The 19,803-nt window shown below is 50.1% G+C and overlaps 1 protein-coding gene across 9 annotated transcripts in view; it reads right to left on the bottom strand.

Moving 5' to 3' along the window:
* Positions 1–19,803, bottom strand: part of DENND1A (DENN domain containing 1A) — a 496,909-nt gene that overhangs the window by 125,849 nt on the left and 351,257 nt on the right. For all 9 annotated transcript variants that reach the window (XR_009246616.1, XM_058672452.1, XM_058672453.1 and 6 more), the window contains one exon: positions 7,413–7,538. Coding sequence is in view for 8 of the 9 variants with exons in the window: in XM_058672452.1 (XP_058528435.1) it covers positions 7,413–7,538 (126 nt within the window). In the remaining variant the exon portion in view is untranslated. The remainder of the gene's footprint in view (positions 1–7,412; positions 7,539–19,803) is intronic.

Genomic DNA, 19,803 nt, shown 5'->3' with positions numbered 1-19,803 from the left:
TAAAGCAATTTTCCTATAAGGTAGGAGTTCATTCCAATTTGCAAATAAGAAGGGCTTGATGTTCAGAATGGTGAAGAGACCTCCCAAGTCATCTTTTAGTGGATGACAGAGCCAGAAAAATCAAAACCAGGTCGCTCCAAAGGCTACACACGCACACACACTCTTTGGAATTATACTTGGTGGCCTGCTCAGCTACTGCGGTGGCCCCAGACTCCCAGTGGCAGAAGTTCCTCCCCTCGTCCTTACTTCATTGCCAAGAACATGACGCTAACTGTGGTTAACCGCTAACGCGAGTGGAAACGGTCATCAGTAGATAGCGCCCTGCAGTGGGATCCTCCTAGGTGCGTTGGCTGAGCTAGGGCCTGGGAGTGCTGGCTACAATTCCCCCATGTGGTGCCTACAGTAAACTGGACAATGAGAACTCGTCCACAAACTTTCCCTAAGAACAGTCATGGGCGCATGTCCATGCTTTATAAAGAGCCCACTGCTCAATAAGAGCATGGGGTCTGGTGGACAACAGTGTGTGGTGGCAGGTCAACCAGTTAAACATCAGTGACAAACAGATGTCCACACGACTAGTGGAACCAAGACAAGGCTTTACCAAGAGAATGTGGTAGACCTGTGCAGGGGAAGATCACGCAGCCTCACAGGGAAACTGCTACCAGCATGTGGATGTGACATCTTGCAAACATCACGCCAAACCCAACGGACCTCCATTGGACTCTCTTCTACGAAAGACCTGAGACGGTCCAAGTCATGAAGACACGGAGGAGCGGCTATTGAGGGCTACTGCTGACCGGACAGGGCGTTTCTGTTCCCTGGAACACAGGCAGTGGTGGCACAACCCTGTGACTCTAATACCCCTGAGCTGTGTACTTAACAATGACCAAAATGGGAGGGTTACCTCACATACATACATTACCATGATTGGAATGGAAAAGAACAAAGCATAGGCCCTGGGACTGACTGGTTGGATCTCAGCTTTACCACCCCACGGACAAGGAGGCCCCCGTTAGCAGGATCCTACCCACAGATTCGCATTTCTTCTGTGCAGCATTTCAAGGTTTTGCTCACGATGCTTAGTGGAATATTAATTATAACTATAAAAGACTGGAAGCAACTTAATTGTCCAACATGGGACAGTAGTTACAGAAACACGTAGGTAGATTTGATGCAAGACTCTATAGCCATGTAAAAAATGATGCCACATTAGATGCTAGGAGAGACAAGCTTTCCACTTAGATTTGAACTGGAGCTATGGATACCCTTTTCACAGTAAAAAATAATTACGCATACACACACACATACATAAAGATACATGCAAGCTGTGTGGGACTACAGTGATACTTAAATTTTCCATTTTAATGCATTTTTCCATTTTCTATTACATTATGAATATAAATTTAGGTGCGTTTCTGTTTGTTTGTTTGGTTGTTTTTTTTTTTTTTTTTTTTTTTTTACAAAACCATGAGCTCAACAGGGTTACTCAACTAGGATACAGAAATACATGGTGGTTTTCCAATCTGCTCCAACATAACCTCGTGCATTCATGCTTGAAAGCCAGGCTATCAATCGGCTTCTATCTTAACTTCCGGGTCTTCAAGGGGGTTTAGGTGGATAAACATGACTCAGCAGAATCCTGGGCAACCCAAGGGAATATCAGGAGTGTTTGCCCCACTGGCTGAATGCAGACCAGCCTAGGCACATTGTGCTGCTTGAAGGTGACCACCAGCTGGTTAAACAGGCTGGACAAGTGTTCCGTTTGGCCTGGGAAGCCCTGCCAGTGGGCTGGTCCAGAGGTGCCCCAATCTCTACCCCGCCCCCTGCCCCATCATTCTCCCAAGTGCCTTGAATAAACAAAGCCCCTAGTTTTCTGCCCAGAGTGGCCTTTCTATAGAACTGGCATAGAACAGGATGCACCTTCGAGTGCCAACGCCCTTGGGCATGCCCTTCAACTTGACATTTACCAATTCCCTGCCACAGGCTAGAAGTGGGGAGAGGCGACTTTGCCCACTCCCTGCAAGACCTTGGCTGGAGCTGTGCAAGAACAAACTAAGCAGGACTAAGGGATGAGATGAGAGATGTGCGTCCGTTCCCCGAAGTTCTGGAAAACAGAGGCCACTGTGCTGTGTGAAACGCTCTCCAAAGGGGCGGGTTGGTCTTATTCAGATTTCATGGTGATATAATTTTAAACAAAGAAGTGAAAAAAAAAGGATTCTTACAAGAAAAAAAAGAAGAAGAAAAGAAAAATACACTCACTCTTTCTGGGAGAAAGGGGGAGTGTTCAAGGCCAATTTAAGACACATCCTCCAAGAGTTGCAGTCTTGTGCCATGCAGAGAAAGGAACCCTGGCCTAGCAACTGAAATCATTTGTCTTTTTATCCCCTTTCTTGCCAGAAAGGACCCCAGCCCCTAACTAGTTAATCCCTAACACACACTGCTACTCCTAGAGTTGCCTGGCAACTGCGAGGAGGCGTGTCAGAGAGCAAGAAAGGCCTAAATAAATGAGCTGGAGCCTGTGCAGCCGCTTGACATGAATAAAGGGGGTTTCTCCGAATGGGGCTGCCCGGCTGCTTGTGGATCTGTCACTGACATAGAGGAGAACAAGTTGGCTTGGCTGATGCCGTTACCCATCTCGGGCTCTGCAGCTGATGCTCTGCAGGTGACCGAGAAGGGGGCCACACGCCCCTGTGGATCACGGGGCCTCCTCTCTGCCAGGCAGTGGCAAGCTTCGGGGCAGAAGGACGGACCAATGCAGTGGCGCTATAAGGCATCTTGCTACCTTGGTTGTTTCTTCAGCCCATGCTTGCAAAATAAGACTCATTGGTGCCTACACACTGTGCCAGGACCTGTGCCTGCAGCACGTGGAAAGAACAAAGATGGGCAGAGGGGGCACAGAGGAAGGCACCTGGGGCTTGATTACTTACCAGACAGGCCTCATCTGCAGACAGCGAGGAGCAGATACGGGGCGCTGCTGAGGCTGCAGATGGAAGGTAACCAGCAGCTAACCCACAATGGGGCTTCATAGAGGCCGCTGAAGGAAGTGGGGGACTTGGCTCTGGGCATCTCACTCTGACCCTTGGGATAGCTGTGAGGTCCTTCATCTGAGCCCGCAGAGATATTGCCAGGAAGCTGGGTCCCTTTTGGGCACGGGCATGGGTATGAACAGAGCCCAGGAGTCTCCCCGGCCACTGGGGCTTTGGATTTTTTTAGTAGCAAAGGAAGAAAAGGCCAAGGAGTTAAAACAATGTCCAGTGAGCTCTGAGCCAAGAAGGGGGCCTTGAGATCCCAGGGCAAGCAGAAGGGGCTGCCTACCTCTGCCTCTCGGGCCAGGGTGGGACCCCTCTTCACAGGCCTCTGGTGCTAGGGGCAGTGGGCTATGGCCAGACAGAGCTAAGCTTCAGAGGGCTGGCCTGGCAAGCCCGGGGTAGGGCTGCCTTGGGTCTCCCTTTATTCTGCAAGCAGGTTTGACACATCCGCTTCAGGCACCAGGAAAGGGATGCCCACAGAAGGGCAGTAGCCTGTGCAGTTCTCAGCTGCCAGGGAGTAGGTCAGAAAGGAGCGTACTCCAGCCTGCCATCATCTCCATCTTCAACACAAGACACAACACCATGCAGCAAGCGCAGCAACCTGAGTGTGCCCCGCTGGTCCAGGCTGAGAATGCACTTGGATCCTCTGGCGTGATAAAGCCACATCAGACTCAGTGCAAGAAGACTGTAAAGATAAATTGTCTGTCCACCTATCTATCTAAAAGGCAGAGAGAGACAGAGACAGAGAGCGAGAGATTAGTTCCCATCCACTGGTTCACACTTCAACACCCACAATGGCAGAGCCAGGCAAGACTGAACGCAGGGACGCAATCCAGGTCTCTCCCACATGGGTGGCAGGCACCCGGGTACTTAAGCCATCACTATCGTGTCCTGGCGTGTGTGCAGGTGGGAAACTGGAGCTGGAAAAGGAGCCCAAGATGGAAAGTGGGATGTGGGTGCCCTAAGTGGTATCTTAGCTGCCATGCCACATGCCTGCCCCTGACAGCCCATAAGCCCTCTATAATCAGGTCACCGCAGTGAAATGGTGCCCGCAGCCACAAAGCCCGGCGCTAGGACCCCAGAGTGACTTCGGCACTCATGTCTCTGATTATGGGAACTGGATACAAATTTGTGAGTGGAGCCCAGGTCTTTCGTAAGGCCCACAGGTGACTGGGACGCACAGCCAGGGCCGGATATTACAGCGGGCACCTGCTGGGATGGAAACAGCTGTTACAATGGCAGAGGAGCTGCTATGCAACATGGACCGAGAGGCGGGAACACACATGAAACCAGGATACTGGGATGCTCTGCCTAACAGCAAAACCCAAAACCAAAAATGAGACAAAGCGAGCCCCAAGTCCCCCAGGACGGAAGTAGATCTGGCCAGTAGCCATCTTCCTTCCAGATCACAGGGTTACGTGTCAGCCGGCTTCTCGCTGTCTGACTTCAACTGCTGCTGCTGCCTTTTTTTTTTTTCATACCAAGAGCAGGTGCTGTTTCTACAATCAGAGAAGCAGCCAGGAGAGCAGTGACCCTTGGGGAGCCCTTGGGGAGCCCTTGGCACCGGCCAGGCTCACCCCACGTGTTGTTCTCCCCAGCCACGCGGCCACTGCCCCTCCCCCTTCTGGAGTTCACATGTGCTGTGCAGTTATTACTTTAATTATTGATAATTAAATAATAATAATGAAAACCTCTGCTGTGTCGTGGTGTCTTAACGACTGACAGCGTCCTCAATCACCTTTCCCTCCTCAACACTCCCTGTGACAGTGGCGCCCAGTCTGATGCCAGTACAGGGTGACGGGTGTGTGCCCACAGTCGACGCTGCCTTCAGGGTGCTGCTCCAGTGGCCTGTCACACGGAACTCACGTCAGCAGGGACCCCAAGGGACGCTTGAGAAAGTTCATGGAAAAATGGAATTCAAAGCTAAGCTTAATACGCTAAAAACAATTTTTCCCCTGAAATCCATGCATAGCTTTTTCATAATATGCATTTTATATGAATTCTCTGAAGACTGCTCACATGGTGGAGACTTGGTCTGTTCCAATGTTTTACTCTTACAAATGCTGCTACGATGAACACCTTGGCAGCAAGCAGCTCCTTTTGCTTTCAGGAGTCTCAGGAGCCTCTCACGCTCGAGGACTGGGAAGGCATTTTGATATTTCTTGCCCTTTGTTCCCTTTTTTATCACGGTTCATTTATTTCGGGGGTCAGAGAGATGGCATAGCGGGTAAAGGTGCTTTCTGTGGTGCTGGCACCCTGTATGGCATACGTCCTGGCTGTTCTGCTTCTCATCCAACTCCCTGATACTGTGCCTGGGAAAGCAGCGAAGGACGGCTCAAGTGTGTTCCCCTGTCACCCGTGGAGGAGATGTGGAGGAAGCTCCTGGATTCTGGCTTTGGCCTGGCCCTGCCACGGTTGGCTGTGGTCATCTCCAGAGTGAGCCAGTGATGAAAGCCCTCCGGCAACTCTGACTTTCAAATAAATACATTTTCAAAAATACTCTAAAAGTTTATTTACTTCCATTTATTTAAGCGAGAGAAGGAGAGAGAAAGATCTTCCATCTGTTGGTTCATTCCCCAAATGGCTGCAACTTCTAGGTCTACGCCAGGCCGAAGCCACAACCCAGCAACCCCACCCAGGTCTCCCACAGGAGTGGCAGTAGCCCAGACAGCTGGGGGATTCTCTGCTGCTTTCCCAGTCACATCAGCAGAGAGCTGGATTGGAAGTGGAGTAGCAGGAACTTGAATGGGTGCTATGACATGGAATGCTGACATCACATGTTGTGGGCCCTAGGGCCTTAATCCCAATGCCTCTCTGAGCCAAGTGCAAGTACAGCTACAGATTTCTCTCGGGGAGCAACTTGCATCCTGCAAATAAGTACCAAGACTCAACAGGCTGTGGATTCTCGCCACACTGACAGCAATGAGCGAACTGTGAACGTGAGAATACCTCGAGCCTGTCAGTTTCCAGCAATGCCAGGCAAGACTCAGGCCGGCTGTCCAGCCTCCCTGCAGGGAGAAGAGCCCAGGCTTTTCCTAGAATGACACTAGCTCTTCAAGCAATGCTGACCCAGGCTGAGCTGGCAGGGCCCAGATCACGACAAAGAATCAGAGCCACTTCACTTTAAGACGGAAAGACAAGGGAGACTGCCGCGAGCTGACGGCCTCCAGATGACCCAAGGATTTCCGGGCATGCAAAATGTGCATGCCTGATGCTGAGGGCCCTAGGACGGACAGGCCCCAGCGCTGGATGGAAAGTGAGAGGGTGGCGGGGCTCAGTTCTGCTGCTCCCCAGAGGCCATGGCTCTGGCCCTGCCACCAGAGCTCGTGGAGGGAAGGCAAGGTGCCTGCTGACTCTGCCACTCTCAGATACACCAGGAAGTTGGAGAAGAGCCACCATGTTACATGTGATGTCGTGACACACGACCCTGTCACACTCGCAGCTCAGATGGAAATGTAACTGTGGTTTCCTTTCAGAACATCTTAAGGAGAAGGACTACCTTCATCCACTCGTCACCGGTCTTTAAGCCCAGCTACCTGCTACATGTAAAACAAAACCAAAGACAAAAGCCCTGGCCTGTGAGTAGGGGGTCTACAGTGCTTCTTCAAGCCCCACTCCCACTGGGCTGGGTGTGGTACTCAGCCTCCTCCATACTTGCCCGGGGCCAGGCTCTCCCTCCTCCTTGGCCAAGAGTAGATTAAGCAGTTGGCGATGAAAGAAGGCCTCTAATCAGACCGGAAGAATCAGGTCTCCCCGGGATGCAGGGAGCCCCATGCCTTCACACACTGGTAATAGCCACCCAGCACTCAGCATGTAAGTGGGCCCAGGGTGTGGAGGGGTGGACCCAGGCTCAGGAAGAGGGCCACCCCGGCGGGCAGCAGTCCTTCCCAGGCCTTGTGGTGCTTTGTGGGCATCCCACTGAGGCCGTGCACAGGAGCCATTGAGAAATGAGTCCCCGGGAGTGATCTGCTGGCTCCAAGAGAGGAACCAAGGTCCATTTGAAGAGCTGCTGGGACATGGTGGGAGAGTTGTGGGACCACTGGGCTCTTACGTTGACCGGTCATCTCTTGGCTTGGAGCCTCAGTTTTCTGTTTTGTATGTGGGGCCAACCTGCCCACAGGTACTCTGCGAATCCCCAGTGAGGGCAGGTGCAGTGGCCCTGGCCTCATCTCTAACTCACAACCATCAATGCTTACTTGCTGGGGACTCAATGTCCTTAACAATCACAGGGGACACAGCCTCACCAGAAACACACACACATACAATCTCTTTTGGGAGAAATGCTAGAAGAATCCCGGTTCTCTGTGTTCCCGGAGGAACAGAACACAGTTCTGGCCCTGACCAAACCTGAACTCTGTTGAATGCCAGGAGGCGGTTACTCACGGGCTCAATCTTCAGAGCATTGCGGTAGCTTCCGAAGAACGCAGCCTGGGCCTTCAGGAACGCTCTGGCCACACCATCACCGGTAGTTGTGGAGACTTTCTTCAGCCTGCTCTTCAGGGCAGAAATCTGGTGATAGACAGAGAAGAAGGAGACACAGCTTGAGCGCAGGGCTGGAGGAAGAAGCCTGGGCCCAGTGGATCAGGAATGCCAGCTGCTGGACAATAAACATGTGGGCAGAAGGGCGTTCCAAAGACTGGCAGGTGCTTGGCCGGGTGTGAAGGTGCTTGTGTCCCACACTGCAGGACCTGTGTCTGCTCTCCAGCTCCAGCTCCCGCCTCCAGTCTCCTGCTGGGTGGGTTCCAAAAGGCGGTGGGTGAAGCTTCAGCTGCCAGGTTCTGCCACCCATGTAGGAGACCTGAATAGAATTCTTGGCTCCTGGATCTAGCCATTCCATGACCCAGCCCCCACTGTCAAAGGCACCTGCAGAGTGCTCCAGCAGATGGGAGCTGCCTGTTTTTCTGCCTCACAAGTAAATAAATATATAATATCTTTTTAAAATGTTTGTGGGGGTCTGGCACCATAGCACAGTAGCTATAGTCTCGCCTTGAACATGCTGGGATCCCATATGCGCACCAGTTCTAATCCGGCAGCCTTGCTTCCCATCCAGCTTCCTGCTAGTGGCAGTTGGGATGACCCAAAGCCTTGAAATCCTGCATCCACGTGGGAGATCCGGAAGAAGCTCCTGGCTGCTAGCTTTGAATCGGCTCAGCGCCGACCGTTGCGCTCACTTGGGGAGTGAACCAATGCATGGAAAATCTCTCTCTCTCTCATCCTCTCTGCAAATCTGACTTTCCAATGAAAATAAATAAATCTTTAAAAAAAAAGTTTGTGGGAAAAGATGGAATTAAGAAATATGTTTATTTTGGTGAGAAAAATTTGAAATCCATGCAAACTTTTCTCCTGATACACATTTCCAGGAACATCTTCAAGAGTCACACACGCATGGATTGGAAAACTTCCGTGCACCAAAATATGCTTGCCTTTTAATCCCACTTTTTTGTGAACTTCTGTTTTAAATTTAATTACAAAGTCAGATATACAGAGAGGAGGATATACAGAGAGGAAGATCTTCCGTCCAATGAGTCACTCCCCAAGTGAGCCACAATGGCCGGTGCTGCGCCGATCCGAAGCCAGGAACCAGGAACCTCTTCTGGGTCTCCCACGCGGGTGCAGGGTCCCAAAGCTTTGGGCCATCCTCAACTGCTTTCCCAGGCCACAAGCAGGGAGCTGGATGGGAAATGGAGCGGCCAGGATTAGAACCGGCGCCCATATGGGATTCTGGGGCATTCAAGGCAAGGACCCCAGCCGCTAGGCCACGCTGCCGGGCTCTTTTTTGTGAATTTTTGGAACTACCTGCATCTTTGGGGGGGGGTTAAATTTTTTAAATGGTTGTCACTGTATCAAAGTATGTCTAATGAAAGCAAAGTAAAACTATGTTTGAAGCAATTGCTACAGTCCAGTAAGTACTTTCATATGCCTATTCTAACATAATGTTTTCAACAATCCTGAGAAGAAGGGATTACTGGTCCAGTCTTCCAAGGGTGAAACGGGCCCTGGGGGCCTGACTATCCACCGAGGAACAAGCCCAAGAGGTCTTCAAATTGGAATTTGAATCACAGACTTATGATCTGAGCCCAAATTACACAAAGGCATTGAGTTCTAATGCCACTTCTCTGAACTACTTAATAGATATTAGAAATGAAAGACTGATGTCTACAGGTCAGACATTTCACGCCAAAGGTACAGTGGTCACTCACAGACATACACTTCCATAGGTACAAGCCAAACAGACCAGGAGGCAGATTTATAGATGAATATAAACCAAGGAGATCTGACAAAGTGGCTAGAAATGGGCTTTGATTTGATTTAAACCTTTTACTGATCACAGCCAAGAAGGAAACACCAAAGTTCTGAGATTCCCTGGGCCCATGGATTACAAACAAACCAGCTGCTCAATAAATGCAGATTTTCCTAAAAGCCAGTGTAGGAACAACCGTGTGACATGGTGGTGGCTGTTGTCTTCAAGGACGTGAGACTTCCAGGCTGTCTCTGATACGCTTTCCCGTCGTCTCAGGACTCCAAATCACACACACCGTTCACGTTACGGAAGGTGCCCCTGGAAGGTGCCATGTGCCACGACCTCAGACCAGTCTCTCATTCCGCAAGCATTCTTTTCTTCATGCCATGCTGTATCAGGTGTTGAGAACATGATGATGGGTGAAGCCAGAAATGCGTCTTGCCTCAATTAGCTGATGCTCTAATGACGAAAGTACCCATGCATGTGACATCTGCCCTGAGTGGGCCATGGGGTACAGGCAGGCCTGGAGGGAAGAGGCTTGGCAGGGAGCTGCGCGGTGAGTTAAAAGCATTAGAAGAGGAGAGGGAGTGATATGCAAGTATGAAGACTCATGTGCAAAGGTCCTGAGGTAAGGCGCTTAGAGCATAAACAGCAAGTGGCTTCAGTGGAGAGAATGAAAGGGAAGATGGTGTGTGATGAAGCTGCAGAGATCGGCAGGTGTTGGAAACACTATTCTCTCCATTTTGAGAAAAAAAGAATGAGACACTAGTGATAGTTTTTTAAACATGCAAGTAATGTTATTGAGAGCACACCTCAGGATGCTAAGCTCTGTAAGGAACTTAGACGCAAGGCTAGCCAACGGTCTGAAATTGTTTAAGAAAGAAACGTGGTATAAAACAGAAAATTAAATTTAGGTGGCCAAAAAGTCACCTACAGTTTTGCAGTATGAATGAATGGCAATTAGGTTTTGGACATGGGCTCCATGCATCCCTTAGATTCCTAAACATTTTTTAAAAATATATACTTTATTTATTTTTTATTGGAAAGGCAGAATAACAGAGAGAAGGAGATATGGAGAGAATGATCTCCCACCTACTAGTTCACTCCCCAAGTAGCTGCAATGGCTAGAGCTGAGCTGATCCAGAGCCAGGAGCCTCCTCTGGGTCTCCCACGCAGGTGCAGGAACCCAAGGGTGCGCGGCCATCTTCTACTGCTTTCCCAGGCCATAAACAGGGAGCTGGATGGGAAGTGAGGCCACCAGGACATGAACCAGTACCCATATGTGATGCCGGTGTGTGCAAGGCAAGGACTTTAGCCACTAGGCTGCCTCACTGGGCCTGAGCCTAAACATTCTAAGAATCATTAATCTTAGGGTCAGTGCTGTGGTACACCAGGTTAAGCTGCTGTCTGGGACATCCGCATCTCAGAGCACCAGTCTCAGTCCTGACTGCTCCACTTCCAATTTGGTTTCCTGCTAATATGCTGGAAAAACACTGTAAGATGACCTAAGTATTTGGGCCCTTGCCTTCCATGTGGGAAACTAAGACAGAGTTCTGGGCCCCTAGTTTCAGTCCTGGTTGCCATGACCCTTTGGGCCAGTGTGCCAGTAGATGAAAGACCTCTTTGTTTGCCTCTGTCTTTCCCCACCCAGCCCTATTGCTCTGCTTTTTAGATAAACAACACACACACACACATTTTTTAAAAAGCATCATTGATCACGGATGGGATACATTTTTTTTAAGGGATCCACAAGCAATTAACCTTGTTGCTGAGCTTCTGATAAGCGAATTTTCAAATACCTTTTGGAGATATAATTCATTTGCCATAAGATCTACTCATTTGAAGTGTGGAATTTGATGATTTCTAGCATGATCACAGGGGTATACAATCATCACTACTCTCCAACCCCAAGACACTTCCATCACCCAAGCCTGCAGTCATTCGGAGTCACCTAACCCACTAATTCTACCCCCGTAGGCAACAGAGGCAACCATTGGCTACTCAGTCATTTACTAAGAAAGGCATCACGCAATTGGTAGTCTTCTGGGACTGAACTTTTACACTCAGCATAACGCCCATTAAGCCATGCAACACATACTAGGGCTCTTTAAAAATTCCATAGAAATAAGGATTATGAAAAACTAAACATGTGGCCTGGCACAATGGTTCAATGGCTAAATCCTCACCTTGTATGTACCAGGATTCCATATGGGCACCGGTCCATGTCCTGGTTACTCCACCTCCCATCCAGCTCCCTGTCTGTGGCCTGGGAAAGCAGCAGAGGACACCCCAAGGTCTTGGGACCCTTCACCCGCGTGGGAGACCTGATCAGAATCTCCTGGCTTCAAATTGACTGTTTCAGCCATTGTGCCCTCTGGGGAGTGAACCAGTGGACGGAAGATATTTCTCTCTGTCTCTCCTCTCTGTAAATCTGCCTTTCTAATAAAAGTAAATAAATCTTTCAAAAAAAAAACTAAGCATGGATTAAAAAAATTTTTCACCAAAATGAACTCTTTTAACCCCATGTCCCATGGCTTTTGGAAATGCCTTCAGCTCAGTGTTTTCGCTCCTGTTCATACCTGAGTAGTATCAAGTTGTGTGGCCTCCCCACATCACATCCATCTGTCCCTCAGTGGAGGAAGGTTTGGCTGCTCCCACTTTTGGCCAATCATGAATAGGGACACTGTCAAGATTCACGTTGCAGTTTTTGCGTGGTGCCAGCGGAGATGGTAAAGTGAGGCCCTGGCTTGCTGAAAGCCAGCTGAAAGTATCCATGACGTCAAAGGGCACAGTGCTTGGCACCCAGCAAGCCATTAGCAAACATTCGCCACTCAGCCATGGCTACAGGGACAAGTTCAAAGCCTGGATAAGAAACCAAGAGGAGGTGACAAGTGACAGGGCCATGCACAGAGCAGCCGGCGCCGCTGCCCCTGCCCCAAGGTGGGCCCTGGGAACCGGCTTTCCTCTGGAAGCAGCCTGGAGGCTGTGTCAACACCTGGGCAGGTATAACCCTTTCCTAGGATATGCGAGTGCCCATGCCACAGCTGTGACAGCCTCTGCGGAGCCCTGGGGGCCCTGTAGCATCTGGGCAGGCAGCTGCGGACTTTCTGCTTGAGATGGAAACATGAAAAAGAGGTACGCTTTATTAAAATGTTAGAACTATTACCTGCTCCCCATCCCCACCCCACCAAGTGGGAAAACCCCCACCTCTCCCAGGGGTGATGGGTGCACGCATGCACGTGTGTGTGTGTGTGTGTGTGTGTGTGTGTATGCGTGTGACATTTCCACCCTTTGCATCAGCGCAAGCCTCTGTCGTTCCTCCTCTGGCTCCTCAAAGGCCTTGGGCCACCTGTGCCGTAGATTATTCCTCACTTAACCTTCTCTGGCCTTTCCCTTCCATTCGGGAGGTGTTTAATTACCTTGGCTCCACCACGCTGCACTTCAGGTGAGCCTCTCCTAATGGCCTCATTACCATTTTACACAAAGAAGGAGACGCTGATTGTAAGGGAGCAAATACAAGTGCGTGCCTGCCTGCCTGTCTCCCCCAGCTGGTCTGAAACCAGCCAAGTGGCCCTGGGCCGCCGAGGCTCCCGAGACCACGCTGCAGGCTGACACTTCTGAGGCCCTCTCCTCGTTGGAGACACTTTCGTCTTGACCCATGAGCACGACAAACTTTGAAAACCACAAGTCTCCGCGCATCTGAGAGCCGGGGATGGCATTTTGTCTTTTCAATAAAAGTGAAGGAAGAAAAAAAAAATCTCAGGTTGAAATCACCCACTGTGGCACATCTGAGGCCAACCTGGCCCTGAGTGTGCTGTGAAATCATTAGCACGGGGGTTCACCGGGGGGAAGGGGTCTGGGGGTGCCAGTGGGGGTCTCCTCTGTAAGGCAGGTGTCACAGGAGGGACACAAAGGCAAAGGGACTCCATGGCTTCCCTCTTCAGCTCCCCGCCTCCTCCAGGTGCCACCGCACTCCGGGGTCAGATGATGGGGCGCACACCTCCATGCTGCTCCTTCCCTACCCACTACCATCCTGTACTATGCCCTGAATGCACTCTCCCCCAGCACCGCCCTAGCCCTGGCCCTCAGCTCCTCCCATCTTCTCCGGCTCCAGGGCTCCTGCAGTTTCATAAGTGGGCATTCTGTCTTCAGTTTCTCGCCAGTGCCACCACAGCTGTCCCAGTCATGTCAAAAACAAACAAAACCAACCCCAAAACTCCAATCTGACCCCTTTCACTCTCCCACTGCAAGCAGATGCCTCAGTGCCCCACCTTGTACCATCATCACTGCATAAAAACATACAAACTGCCCAGAGCGGCTGGGCGGGACTTTCTCCACCAGCCTGGGATGCTGTCATGCCTGACGGATGCAGAATTGCATCCCTGCCATGTGCAAAAACCTAGTTCATTCACGTAACTTACAGGTGTCTCTCAGCCCTTCCCACCCACTGTGGGCGGCTATTAGTCCTCCAAGTGCCTGTCAATGGGAACTGACTCAGTACACACAACCATGTGCTCACAGGGAAACACTGCAAGGCAGTGGGACAGATTTCGGTGGTGCCCACTGGACGCTTAGGAAACAACACTCGCCCAATGCTGCCGGGGGGGCTAGGGGGGGCAAGCTGCAGAGTATGCACAACAGCAATCATTCAAAAACTTCGATGTGGGCCCGGCGGTGTGGCCTAGCGGCTAAAGTCCTCGCCTTGAACGCCCTGGGATCCCATATGGGCGCCGGTTCTAATCCCGGCAGCTCCACTTCCCATCCAGCTCCCTGCTAGTTGCCTGGGAAAGCAGTCAAGGACGGCCCAAAGCTTTGGGACCCTGCATCCACATGGGAGACCCGGAAAAGGTTCCTGGCTCCTGGCTTCGGACTGGCACAGCACTGGCCGTTGCCGTCACTTGGGGGGTGAATCATCGGACGGAAGATCTTCCTCTCTGTCTCTCCTCCTCTCTGTATAGCTGACTTTGTAACAAATATTTCAAAAAAAAAAAAAAAAAACCCACAAAACTTCGATGTGCATGCAGACACAGAGTGTAAGTCCTGAAGACCAGGTATCAAACATCACGCATTCAAAGCTGCTTCTATTTTATACATGATTTGATCATTCTTTATTTAAAAAGTATACTACTTTTATAATAAATAACAAAAATAAGGTATTTTTTAATAGTCAAATTGCCCATCGCTTTCATAGTAAAGGCAAGGGGAAATCCAGACATCCCCCCAACTGTGAAGCACTCTCCCCCAGCAATAAGTTGGGGTTCCCTTGCAGAGTGCAGGTGGGTCTCAGGTGAGCTGTAGTGTCTGTCACTGTCTGCCAGTTTCCCTGCTACCCCGGAGTCCCCAGGAGGGCCAGCAGTCAGCATGGGGCCCGGCCAAGGCCCCATGGGGCACTTCTGCTCAGTGGATGAACAAACAATGAGAGTTTTGCCCCTGGAAAAGTACTTCCTGGGGAAACGTTGGGGATCACCTTCTTCTGTGTGGCGTCATCACAGGAGAGAGGCTGGCACACATTCACTCTCCATCCGCACAGGGGGGCTGAGCCCCTCTCTCTGCCCCACCTCACCCTGCACCCTGTTCTATTCGTCCCTGGTCACACCAACTTCTCAGGCCTCTTAGAGCTTTCTCTGCCCATCTGTTGTTGCCCTCTGTGGCTCTCGGGCAGTAGGGCACAGATTTTTGAATTGTACAAGTCCAGGTCCAATATTGGAGGCTTGGTTTCCCCACTTTCCTAACTTCTGAGTCTGTCACATCTATCTGTGAGAAGTAAAACACAACAGATGTCAATCGAGCTATGGATGTGGCACAGTATCTGGCTTTTCTGTTGTATTATTCCAAACTTCATCTCTCCTCTGGACTACTGCAAAAACATCTTTGAGCTGGTATTTCCTCCTCTATCTCCTTGTGCTTCTAATGCATTCTGTGCTCTGGGTTACCTTCTTAAAGCACAGGGCTGACTATGCCTCTCCCGCTAACATTTTTGTGGTCCCATACTACAGCCGCCATGAAGTCCAGAGTCCTGAATGCATCTAAGGCCTTCTCTAGGCTGTAGCTCACACTCCACTTCCAACTTCATCTTCTACTTCATTCCAGAGGCCTCAAAACCATGCCCGAGCCTGAGATACTCTTGTATCACAGTGCCACAAAATCCTTCTCTTAAAAAAAAAACATCTCCAGCTTCGCGTGTTGCCTTCTGCAGGAACAGGCAAGCCCTTGCTGGGGGCACAGTCTCCAGCGCTTTTGTGATGATCCCATCTGTGTGAGCCCTGTGTTGGAGCAGGGCAGGGCCCTGTGCTGGGGGAATGACTTTCAATTGAGTTCTGGCAAACCAGTCTTGGATGAACTTGACATTGCTTCGAAAGGGACCCTCCTTTTGAATCCATCATCAGCCTGCTATGCAGCCCTTCATGAACCAGTGCTTTATACATCTTTCTCCCCAGGACAGTGAAGTCAATATTTGCACACACATCAGCCCTTACACGTGTAAGTGGGTTTCTTCCTCTCTTAGCTATAGTTTGGTGCAGCCCATGAGGGAGTGTAAGAGATGGTTTACCATTAATTAAGCCTCTTGAAGAAAATCCATCTCTTTCTATTCAGTTGCTGGCACCTGACCTGGTCATTGTTCAGCCACCTCCTCCTTGCTCTGAGGACACAGACTGAAGGCCACATTTGACCTGCAGGAGTCAGGGATTTCTTCAGTGCAAAGCTCTTGCTTGCCCTCTGCGGTTCCTGGCATAACCTTGTGGCTCTGGTCCTGCTGGTCCCATACCTCAGGACCTTTGCCTATGCTGTTTCCTGTTTGGAATGCTCTCCCCCACTTAGCACCTCCTAGCCTGGAATCCAGCACTCCCCAATAGAACTTTCGTGCAATGGCAGAAGAGATCTGTCGGTCAGTACTGGCTGCCCGATGGGCCAGCAGCTACCAAGTACTTGAGAATGTGGCTGCTGTGGCTACGAACTGAGAGTTTGGTTTAATTCATATCTATGTAAGTAGCCACATGGGGATAGCAGCTACCACAACACAAGGCCCTGCTTACTGCAGGTCTCGGCTCCAACATCTCTTCCTGAGTCTGATCCCATAACTAGATGTAGGTTCCTTTCCCATAGACATATAGCAAAGTGCTTGCTATGTTCTGAAACAATCCAGGTGGCGCCTGGTTCTTCTGTTGGAATGGCTGGTTTAGGAATACAGGAAGCATGTCCACCCTCAGAGGGGGCCCAACACCTCAAAGACAGTCACAGCTCTTCTCAAAGTCAGGCTCAAGGGGCCAGCGCTATGGTATAGGCAGGTAAAGCTGCCAAATGTGGTGCTGGAACTCCACATGGGTGCTGGTTCAAGTCCTGGCTGCTCCACTTCCCATCCAGCTCCCTGCTTGTGGCCTGGGAAAGCAGTCGAGGACAGCCCAAAGCCTTGGGACCCTGCACCTGTGTGACAGACCCAGAAGAGCTCCTGGCTCCTGGCTTTAGATTGACTCAGATCCAGTTGTTACAGCCACTTGGGGAGTGAACCAGCAGATGGAAGATCTTCCTCTCTGTATCTCCTTCTCTCTCCCTGTAAATCTGCCTTTCCAATAAATCTTAAAAGAAGATTTATTTATTTTTATTGTAAAGTCAGATACACAGAGAGGAGGAGAGACAGATCCTCTGTGTGCCAATTTACCCCCCAAGTGACCACAAGAGCTGGTGCTGCGCCAATCTGAACCCAGGAGCCAGGAACTTCCTCCAGGTCTCCCACGTGGATGCAAGGTCCCAAAGCTTTGGGCCGTCCTTGACTGCTTTCCCAGACCACAAGCAGGGAGCTGGATGGGAAGTGGAACTGCTGAGATCCTGACGCATTCAAGGCAAAGACTTTAGCAGCTAAGTCACCACGCCGGGCCCATACCAGTATTTCTTATGAACATGGATGTAAAAATCCCTTAGAATTACAGATTAAGCCTTTAAAAGAAAAAAATTATAAAACATGGTCAGTTAGTATTCTCTCAGGAGTCTTAAGGGTGGTTTAATATAAAATAGTTGTTATTGTAATCTATCAGATCAATAAAGTGAAAAAAACCACACGACCATCTCAGTCCCCCTTACCTCACCAAGTGATAAAATTTCATTCCATTCCATGGTAGAAGCATTCAAAAAAAAAATATGAAACAGCTAAATTATTCTTCATTGGGTTGCTATTAAAAAAAAAAAGTCAGGCTGCAGTTAACCTGTGTGGGGCTGTAGGCTCTCGCCCTGGGCCCTGCTTTAACCGCTAGACAATGGGATGGGCATGAAATGTTTTGTTTTTTGGGCAAATTGGGCGGCCAGTGGCAGCTGCAGAGACGCAACAGCCCTGCTTTCCTCCCAGCTTCCAGGACCAGGGCAAGTTGGACGGCTGCTCCTCTGCTGAAGGAAGTAGACAGCAGGGCTTTGTTCTTAAGTCCCCTGGGGGATGTCTGGGTCTCGAGCAGGGAGAACAGGCTGGTAGCTTGTTTTTCGGCCCTTGGGGGCACATAAACATTGGCTCCCTCCACCTCCGCCTTCACCTTGACAAAGAAGGGCGGTCTTCACTGCTGTGACCAGGCTGGGTCTACCCGCTGGTTCTTCCTGAGTTCTCAAAGTTGAAGCCAAATGTCTTGCCTGAGAAGGTGGCCCTGTACCACTCTCCCTCCCACCTGCAACTTTTGGGATGACCAGGAATGCATCAGGAGGAAGCAACAGGAGCGCCTGTTTGCCATGCACCCTGCATGCCTGCTAAGGCCATAGCAAGTGCTTGCGTCCCCAGCACTGCATGGGGCTGGGCTGGGCTGGGTAGGCACAGCCCCTGCCCCCGCCGCCTGCCCCCACCACCCACACACAGAGGAGGAAAGTGACACTCGGACCCACATTACACTGACACGACAGCAAGGGGTAGGAGCCCGACAGCCCAGGTCTCCCTGACTCTAAAGTCCACTTTCTCATCCATCCTCTGTGGTGCCAAGGTCGGCAGATTAGAATTTGCCATCTACCTCCCTTCCCGGATGCTGGTTTGTTTGTCCCCATGACTTAATATATCTCCATTACTGCTTCCTTTCGTTCCTGGTTTTTCTGTCTCTTTCATGAGAACATGGTTGTACCTTGACCTCAGTTGGCTTTAATTGCTGCTTCTGCAGCCCATTTTCCCCTCCAAGATCTTGGTTCTCCATGGGGGAGTGAGGGCCCTGCTAGTTACGCAGCTCTCCAAGCTGGAGCTGGCCATGACCCTTGGGGCCCTGGGGCTCTGCTCCCTGTATCTCTCCTGACAACTTGGGGGCCATGTGGGAGTCGGAAACTTAGGGGCAAGCATCACAATTGCAAGCACTTTTTTTTTTTTTTCAGTCAGACAAAAGGATCAATTTTCATTATGAGAATGGCTACTTTATGCTGTTCTAATGGTTCTGCTGCACATCCTGGGAACAAACCTCCAAGTCCTTCCAGCGAGATTCTTGGAGTTAAAAAAAAAAAGTGCAATTTTCCAACAAAACTCTAAGGGGCTCATTTCTACTGTCTGACTCCCCGGCACTGCTCCCCACCCCCAGGAGGAATCCCGTGCCTTTGGGTGCTCTCCTGCCCGTCCCCGTGCCTTCATTCCGAGCACCTTCACGCAGAAAGCGGAACACAGTGCAAAGCCGTTGCTTTCCTATCTGTTGGTAAAACTCACCTTTTCCTGTTACTTTTATTCATTGCCCAGAATAAGTGAAAATGCCTTTGTTTTCCCTATAATACGATTCGCCTTTCACACACACACACACACACACACACATACACACACGTGTACTTCTCAGAGGTAGAAAGTCCCACCCAAGGTACATTCAAGAGACTACGAGCTGTGCTTGGAGTGAAAGTATATTTACATTGGGTGGTCACTTGGTAAAGAGCTATGCGGCTGTGCATATATGCATATGTATGGATGCATCCGGGCAGTGTTTCCAAAGGAGGGGGTTCCTCCCCACACTTCTGGCAGTTCAGGTTTAAAGGTCAGATTTAAACTATCACCAGGCTTCACAATGCAATCTGCGCGGCGCCGCATAATGAAATGGTTCAGTAAAGGTGCTTGTGGAAATTCTTTTAATTAGGTCTAAGGCTTTTCAGTTGTCAACATGAATAAACCAAGAAGCATTCCCTTGCAAACACAACACACAACATAAAGACATTGGCTCCCTTTGAAAAAACAGATACGCACTTGCAAAAGGGAAGTTAGACATGCTTTTTACGACACAGCCTCTACCAATTTTTTTTCTTCAAATACCACTACCATCTTTCAAAAACAAAGCGGAGTGCAACCGCCAAATAAAGGGATAGTTCTACTTCTAATGGACTCAGACACTAATGTTTGGTTCTAGTGAAAAGCAGCTGGAGGGAGAAAAAGATAATCACAACTGAAAATGTTCATCAGAGGCTAGTGACATTCGTCATGAGCGCACAAGCCACCTTCCCATTTAACCGAAATTAATGCCATAGGCCGGAAGTGTCTCAGCCAGATCTGCCTGTTCCGCAGTGCCTCCTTTGAGCTGAATGACGTCTGCAAACAATGTACTGGAATGC

Source organism: Ochotona princeps, chromosome 14 (assembly GCF_030435755.1).
Source record: "Ochotona princeps isolate mOchPri1 chromosome 14, mOchPri1.hap1, whole genome shotgun sequence".
NCBI lineage: Eukaryota > Metazoa > Chordata > Mammalia > Lagomorpha > Ochotonidae > Ochotona > Ochotona princeps.
The sequence above is the reverse complement of the archived record's forward strand: the minus strand, read 5'-3'. Positions and strand labels throughout refer to the sequence as shown.